This window comes from Rhincodon typus, chromosome 25 (genome assembly GCF_021869965.1).
Source record: "Rhincodon typus isolate 14 chromosome 25, sRhiTyp1.1, whole genome shotgun sequence".
Taxonomy (NCBI): Eukaryota; Metazoa; Chordata; class Chondrichthyes; order Orectolobiformes; family Rhincodontidae; genus Rhincodon; species Rhincodon typus.
In genome coordinates this window covers 15,605,442-15,614,082 of record NC_063356.1, presented here as the reverse complement: position 1 = coordinate 15,614,082, position 8,641 = coordinate 15,605,442, and the positions used below count along the sequence as shown (strand labels likewise).

Sequence of the window (8,641 nt, the reverse complement as noted above, 5' to 3'; positions counted from 1 at the left end):
GACTTAGAGGCAATGTGAATGATGATTCTGACACATGGGACTTTAAGCTCATACTAGTCATTAAAATCCAGTGGTTTGTGGCAAATTATTCAAGTTGTACTAAACTATTTGTGCAAATACTTCACATTTAGTAACGAGCTTGTTGACCAATGGGCTATTATGGAATATGCTAAAATTATCGTCTTTTCCCTCTTACCCATGCCCTTTCCTCACCAAGGCAGTAGCATTTCTTTTCTTAATCATTTATTGAATGGCAGTATCTGGATGTTGCTGCAAGATCCACGTAAACCTAGATTTTGTGTTTTGAGAGAGTTTCCAGAGAGATCCGCAAGTAAAGTATTGTCTGTGGTATTTGCTTTGATAGCAGACAGAAATGTGAAATTCTTAGCTTTGAACCGATCTTTTCTCAAGTCCACACAACAATCACATACCCCTAGCTGGTTGCTGGATTCTGCTGCAAATAAAGAATGGTTTGGCTCCCCTATTTGAAGTGTCTTGAATAAATTTTCAACCCTGGCCAAATTGTCGACATCCTTTTTGCACAACTCGATGGCCAAATGTTCACTAAAATACGTTCTGGCTTCACAATGTAACTGAGAAACTTCCCTGTTCTCTCCCGTTATTCTATGGGCTGGATCATCAACTTTGACGACTTCCGCCTTGGAGCTATCCGTCTGGTCTTCCAGCAGGCCTACTGTATCACTGCAGCCTGACTTAACCTTCAGATTCCTGGTCAAGACATTGCGAGGGACTCTTTTTTGAGAACACCAAGGGACGGTTATCTTATTTTTCTGTTCTTTCTGTATGGGCTGAGGTGCCCTGGGATTTGGGGTGTGGTGGACTCGGTTACTTTTGCTGCTGTTCTTTAGCTTTTTGCCACCAAGGAATCGATTTATGACTTTAGACTTTTTGGAATGAAGTGGTGTCCCAGGAGAGCAAGATTCATTGTTACCTGCAAAATCAGCAATAAATTTTATATGTTACACATTGCTCTTTCAGATGCAATTTCTAATTCGATTTTTCAACTCGTATTCTTTCCACATTGACTACATATAATCTTTAAAAGTCTAAAATAAATTAATAGGATAGTTAGGTTGAACCCGGAATGATACAGAGGAGAGGCAGGTGGTATTAACACCAGGATAAGCCAAAAGCCCTTGTTTCCAAGCTGCATATTTTATGAGCTACCAAGTGTTACTGGTCACTAGTTACTATCTGAGATTATGTTTTTATTATTCATGGGATGCAGACATTGCTGTCCATCCTTAATCCCTACTGTGTGGCTTTCTGGGTCAGTCCAGTGGCAGTTGAGAGTCAACCACATTGCTGTGGGCCTGGAGTCACATGTAGGCCTAAAGGGCATTAGTGAATCAGATGGGTTGTTGTGACAATTGACAGTGGTTTCACGGTCACCTTTACTGAGATTAGCTTTCACTTGCTAATTTTTCAATAACTGAATTTAAATTCCACATGTAAAATAGCTTGGTCTTAAAATTACTAGTCCAGTGACATTACATTTTCATAACCGTGTTTTCAATACCAGACAATTCAAATGGGATTTGGTCAATTCCCTTTAAATCGGAGAACCAGTATATATATAATTTCACCTTTAAAGGCCTACAGTATACTTGGATCAAGAGTGGAACCTGTGGACAGAAAGCAGAGTTAACGCTTCTTCAGAACTGACTTGAACATGGAACTGTCTCCCCAGAGCTACGCTTACTATCCACCAGAGCATGGCCAAGGCATTTAGCAGGCCACACCAGCTAGTCCAACATGGAGTCAATCTGTTGCACTTTTCACAAAGGGGAAGAGGAACATGACCCATTATACCCAGGAGCTGTTAGGTCTACTGAAGGAGGTGGACCTTCAGGGTGAATCCCAGGGAAAAACAAAACAGAACTGGTTGGAAAAGCTTAGCAGGTCTGACAGTATCTGTGAAGAAAAATCAGAGTTAATGTTCAGGGTCCAGTAACCTACCACCCCACCAATATCCACATCCAGAAGATCATCAGATGCCATTTCAGCCACCTCCAGCATGGTGTCACCACCAGGCACATGTTCCCCTCCCCTCCCTTGTCTGCCTTCTGCAGGGACCGTTCCCTCTGAGACACCCTGGTCCACTCCTCCTTCATTCCCATCACCGCCCCAGAGCCCCACAGCACCTTCCCCTGCTACCGCCAAGGGTGTAATACTTACCCATTTACCAAGGGAGTATCCAAGGACCCAAACATACCTTCCAGGTGAAGCAGCATTTTACTTACACTTTATACAATCTAGTCTACTGCATTCGCTGCTCACAATGTGGTCTCCTCTACACTGGGGGAACAAAGCACAGACTGTGTGACCACTTTGCAGAACATCTACGTTCTGCCAGCGAAAAAGAGCCTGAGCTTCCAGTTGTCTGCCACTTTAACACACCACCCTATGCCCTGGCCAACATCTTGTCTCAGGCTTGCTGCAGTGTTCCAGCTAAGCTTAGAACAAGCTGGAAGCGCAATACCTCATTTTCCGTTTGGGGGCCCTGTAGTCCTCTAGTCTCAATATCGAGTTCAATAATTTGAGAGCCTGAACTCTTCCATGCCCTTACCCCTATTCCCACAGACTAGACCTTATCACATAGCCTGCCATTACACACCACCCACTGTTAGCCACTAACAGTCTCCATTAACAGCTATTCACCCTCCTAGCCAGGTCATTATCAACTCTTTTGTCTGTCCAAATGTTCTTCTCCCTCTTTAGGCTCTATCCTCAACCTCCTGTTTACTCCTTACCCCCTAACCCCTCACTCTATCTTCTGCATATAAACCGACATTTACCTAGCTACCATCAGTTCTGAGGAAGGGTCACTGGACCCGAAAGGTTAACTCTGATTTTTCTTCACAGATGCTGCCAGACCTGCTGAGCGTTTCCAGTAACTTCTGTTTTTGTTCCCGATTTACAGCATCTGCAGTTCTTTAGGTTTATTGAATCCCAGGAAAGTCAGACCAAAGTAAAATTTCTGGGTTTGATCACTCAAGCAGGGGAGCACTGCACAAATGAGGCAAGGAGGAAGGCAGTGCAGGAGGTAGCACTGCTGAAGGACATTACCAGGGCCAGATCTTTCCTGGGGCTCATAGGGTTATGGTCGTGGCTTCATTGAGAGGTACATCACCACAGCAGTCTCTGTGCTCTGGCTCTTCCAAAAAGGATTGAGGTCATAACAACCAGGCAGTGCTCATGCATCTCAAGAATGGCACCAGCACTGGGGGCAATTAATGGGGGGAGCAGGATTATTTTCCTTAAAGGAGTTTTAACCGGGTTAGCTTGGGTGCTGTATTGGTCCAAGAGGGGCACAGCAATCTAAGTTAAAATACCGTGACCACACGCCTCTGGATCATTAGTCCAAGCCTCTGGTTTACTAGTCCAGTACGACAAATCACAATGCCATTGTATCAATTGTACGGACTATACAGGTATCTTGGTTACATATTTGCAACACCATTTTATAACCATTTGTAGTCGCTATGTACATAACACCTTACCATGTCTGGGAGTTAGGTACTGGTTTTGTTGCTGTCTCTTGGTCATTTTTGAGTGGTGTTGCTTCAACACAGGTGTACGTGTTGCTGTGTACTCTGTGCTGTTCACTGCTACTTGAGGGTGTGATACACTATCACCAGTTGTGGCTGGAACAGTCTTCCCCAAATTGCAGCTGCTTTTTCGCTTTTCATTTTGAGCTGGAGAAAGACATGGGGGCAAAATATACAAAAATAATTATCTTATTATTTTCCCCCCTGGACATACAGGTTTTTATTAAATTATCAGTATAGTAAAATATAAAACATTTGTGTGTCAGATGTTTGCATTCAGGACATGTCTGTCATACCTCAAACTTAAAAAACTTGACAGCATCAAGCTTTGTTGCACATGCAAACCTCAGTCTGATTTGGTTGGCTCAAAGAGAAAACAGAAATGAGCCACAAATTTTAAAGAGTGAAAGCGACAGTCATTTATCTGCTGATGATGAGCCTTACAAGTAGATATCAAGAACGAGCAACACCTCTCAACAAAACCAGTTAGTTAATGTTTAATTAACTTCAACTGATTTATTTAAAATACAACAACCTTCACCAAAAATATGGTAGCAGCAAAGGGACAAGGGACAAAAATATCTGATAGCACGAAAACAAAGCGTACCAGATTTGGTTGACCCAACAGTATCATAAGATCATGTCAGATACAGCAGCATGACAATCATAACGATAGGCTCTATGCATTGGAGGGTCATGTCTAAAGTAGCACATCTAAGGTGGACAAGGTGGACCCTGTTTTTTAACATTTCATTTAATTTCCAATTCTCTCAAAGAGATGCATAACCAACAGCTAGTATTATGTATGATGCAAGTAAATCCATAATAAACTTTAGGTTAATGTTACATTTAAAGCTGAACACAAAACTTAGAAACATGGCCACCCAAGATCACCTGACTTCTTATTGGAACTGGACCCATCACCATGTCAGAGGGCGAAACAAAGATAACATTCAGATTGGTGTAAATCAACAGCCTGTGCGGAACTGATTTAGAAGTATTTTTGATAGAATTAGGACATTCAAAAAGCAAATCACTTAACATCACAAATTCTCAAAGGTGTTACACAATACAGGATGCTGAAACCAATATGAATACTTCCCCTTTATTTGGATGGGACTTGGAGCTTGAGAAAACTCACACAGGGAGAAAACCATGTTTTCTGTCTGCTGTCGAAAATCAGCAAAATCTGCTCACAATTCCACCAAACATTGATCGAGCCAACAGTTCACTGGTCAATAAGCCCAACCCTGAATTAGCTGCAAGCCAACAAGGAGCCAAGGTAGTAAACAGTGTATCTTGAAAGCGGATGACTGCAACAGACAGAAGGATTTCATGCAACCTGTTCCAACTTCAAGTTCACCTGAGAATCAATCTCCCAGACACCACGACAAGAAACATCACCACCTGCTGAGAATTCTTCACTCTACAGATCTTTGCTTTAACTTTGAAGCATCAAAACAATCCAAAAAAAAACCCTGCAGGCTGGCCTCGTGGGATTTGGGTGATGGTAAACTTGAGACTGTGATAATTAGAAAATGTAACAGTACACTATCTTCATCTGTGTGTCTGACAGTGTGTGAAATAGTGTTAAATTTGGGGTAAATGTGTGAGAATAAATCACCTTTAGTTTAAACGTTGCTGCTGTAATTATTTAATTGGAATGTGCACAGTAGGGGAGCTGGCAGTGTATTGGTAATGTCTCTGCACAAATGATCCAGAACCCAAGCTAATGTTCTGGTGACATGGGTTCAAATCCCACCGTGGCAGATGGGAAAATTTGAATTTGATCAAAAAAAACTGGAATTAAAAGCCAGCCTATTTCAACTATGTATTCACTTTGAAATGTTGAAAAAAAAAACCTGCTTTGCCACTGCACTTTAGATAAAGTTGTCCTCACCTGGTCTGGTCTATATGTGTCTCCAAACCCACAGCAATGGAACAGGATGAAGAAGGGTCCCAAACTGAAACGTCAGCTTTCCTGTTCCTCTGATGCTGCCTGGCTTGCTGTGTTCCTCCAGCTCCACACTGTGTTATTACTGGAGGAGGAGGCTCCTCTGCCAGAGCAATTGTCTCTAGTCAACATTCTGATGTCTGATTTAACCCAGGGTCTTGTTCTTCTTGAACATGCCCAGTTTGAGTTCTTTTCTCCATCTCCCCAGTCTACTCTCAGCAATGATTTGACTTCCACCAATCCCCAATCACTTATTATACGATATAAACAGTTAACTCTGGTTTTTTTTAAGACCTAATTTTTGATGCAACACTCTCACACTGCCTCGCTCAGGTAACTCACTCCCAAAGCATTTCCAATAACGCTGATATTACTGGCCGTCCACAATGACACTAGGTGTTCCCCATTCTTTACTTGATCTTTAATTCTGACATTCTGCGCTCTTCATTCCTTTCTCTTGTCCTCCTCAGACCTTCTCCTTATGATTACTTCAGTCACATGGCTGAATAGCCTTGGTCTTTTACCTGTTTTCTGACAGTGTGCTGGATTGTGGATCCCAGGGAATCCCACTGCAGAAATGAAAGTGCAGGTTCCATGACTCTCATCTGATGCTTTTCCCTTGCACTGAGCTTCCTTCAAGTGATGGCTTTAAGCAAAAACAAACGAAGAGCCATATCAAATTATTACAGTGGAAGAACTTGAAATGAAGAAGTGTCTATTTTTAAGCATGTTGGAAAAATACCTTGAGGCAGCAACCTTTGCTTGAAACGATGAAGGACTATACTTCTCTCTCAGTTCAACCACTTGTGGGAAGGGAAAAGTTGCCATTGAATACACAGTCTGCAAGATACATAACAATGCCTTTACATGTACAAACCACAAGATAATTCCAGTTTATAAACTTTACGCATCAGGGTGGCTGTATCATTTGACTGGTGATGTTTCTGAACCAGCAAATAAAGTACATTTATGAAATCCTGTTGGTGCTATTTAAATGCAAGCAATACAGTACAGAAACAGACCCTTCGGTCCAACTCGTCTGTGACGACCAAGTTTCCCAAACTAAACTAATCCCTGTCAAAAAAGAAATCAGCGTGACCATATTAGGCATTCATATGGGAACAGCACTGGCTATAAAAATGTATTTTCTTTTGATCAACGACAAAGTCAATCATTGTAGACTTTGTTTCGGGTTATCTTTAAAGTTCGCCAGAGAAATATTTACATTTCCTGCTGGCTGCCTGCTCGTTGGTGGCTTCCAAGTGATCAGGAATAACAGAAACAACCTGAAGGACTGGTTTCCATATGCAAGCACACCATCTCCTAGGCCAAAAAGCAAGTTGTGGCTTTGGGATTGAAGTAATTAAACTAAAACTGGGTGTCCCTCGTTCCCAGGTAATAAAATGATGGGATTGCACCCTGATTTAAATTAAATGTAAAATATATAAATAGCAACATAAGTAAGTGAATAATATAATTAAATAGCTAACTGAAAAGGATTAACAATGGCAAATAAAAACCGAAAGAACTGCGGATGCTGTAAATCAGGAACAAAAACAAAGTTGCTGGCAAGGTTCAGCAGGTCTGGCAGCATCTGTGAAGAAAAAATCAGTGTTAACGTTTTGGGTCTGGTGACCCTTCCTCAGCACTAACAAATTAACAATAGCATGCTGGGAAATGCCAAGGCTGTGGCATATGGGAGCTCCTAGATACTACTGTGATCCATGACAACATGACTGCAGTAAGAATTTGTGTTTAAGCAGCTTCGGCTCAGAGTTTATGAGCTGGAGCCTGAACAACAGGCACCGCAAGCCATCAGGGAGAAGAAAAATTACCCAGATTTAGGTGGGAATTTGGAATTTGAAACAGAAACAGATCATCCATGATCTTATCGAATGGTGGAGCAGATTCGAGAGGCCAATTCTGCTCCTATTTCATATGTTTATATAAAGTGAACTGGAGGCCTTTATTGGTTAGAATGGGCTGCCGTAATATTTCCTTCACTCTTCCAGGTATCCCAACATCAGAAACCATTCCTTCGCTAAGCAGATCAGCTCACAGGCCTTTGCCAATATTAAACAAAATAAAACAGGGAACTGTGGATGCTGGAAATCAGAAATGAAAGCAGAAATTGCTGGGAAAACTAAGAAGATCTGGAGAAGGGTGACTGGACCCAAAATGTTAACTCTGTTTTCTCTCTACAGATGCTCCAGAGCTGATGAGTTTTCCTAGGATTATCTGTCTTCGTCAATACTGTTCTTAAAAAGATGGAAGAAGAGATTCCACCACCATCCCACCAGGTATTGGAAGTTCCAGTACACACTTCCCTGCTTGACCCTTGCCAGCCAGACAAGCAGCTTCAAAATGATTAATAGGTTCAAATGTGCATGAGGGCTAGAATGTGCAAGTCCACATTGGTGGCTGCATTTGCTTCCTGCATCACCAAACTGGGCAAAGTGTTGAAGTTTTGAGGTTTTTGAGGTTTCCAGCATTTGTTTGAGAGGACCTTCTCTTATCCTACTGGCACATTCCAAGGGATCCAGGTGGTATGGCATCACCAACATTTGAGGCCAGGATCAGGCAGGTCTCTAAGAGTCATGTGATTGGCGACGCTTGTTGCTTCATTTCCTGCCTCCTGGCAGATCATCTCTGCACATTTGCCAGGGTGGCAGTAGGCCTCCCCACACTGGATGCACCCCCTGGATTTACAAAACTCTGGGATCACTCCAAGATTCCTTACCACTATCTGTCTCCACTTCACTGGGGTCATCACACACTGACCCTTTCAGGTTCTGCAACATCGCTGAGTGAGATGCCAGGTTCCACATATCCTCCAGAAGTCTGGCATCAAGAAACTCCCCTTCCTTTATGAACCCTTTCATGAGGATGCCCCCGCCCCCGGCTTTTGGTTGAACAATACAAATGTAGCCCTCTCTGTCCTGCCTTGCTGACACTGTGGGGTTCAGGACCCCACACATCCTGTATCTTATTCTGGTCCCTGATACTATGGCTTTTGGAGAAATACCCTTGTGCCAAACTGAAGTTCAGTCCTGTCAGCCTTGCGATCAGTCAATGTTTTTCTTGCATTTTTCTCTCTCCATCCTCTTGGATGCAA

The 8,641-nt window shown here is 42.5% G+C and overlaps 1 protein-coding gene across 1 annotated transcript in view; it reads right to left on the bottom strand.

Moving 5' to 3' along the window:
• Positions 1 to 239: 239 nt before the first annotated feature.
• LOC109926780 (TBC1 domain family member 30-like) overlaps positions 240 to 8,641 on the bottom strand; it is a 72,078-nt gene continuing 63,676 nt past the window's right edge. The window contains exons 10-13 of the mRNA XM_048611857.1: positions 6,269 to 6,366; positions 6,051 to 6,172; positions 3,525 to 3,719; positions 240 to 952 (exon numbers count right to left, since the gene is read on the bottom strand). Of these exons, the coding sequence (XP_048467814.1) occupies positions 240 to 952; positions 3,525 to 3,719; positions 6,051 to 6,172; positions 6,269 to 6,366 (1,128 nt within the window). The remainder of the gene's footprint in view (positions 953 to 3,524; positions 3,720 to 6,050; positions 6,173 to 6,268; positions 6,367 to 8,641) is intronic.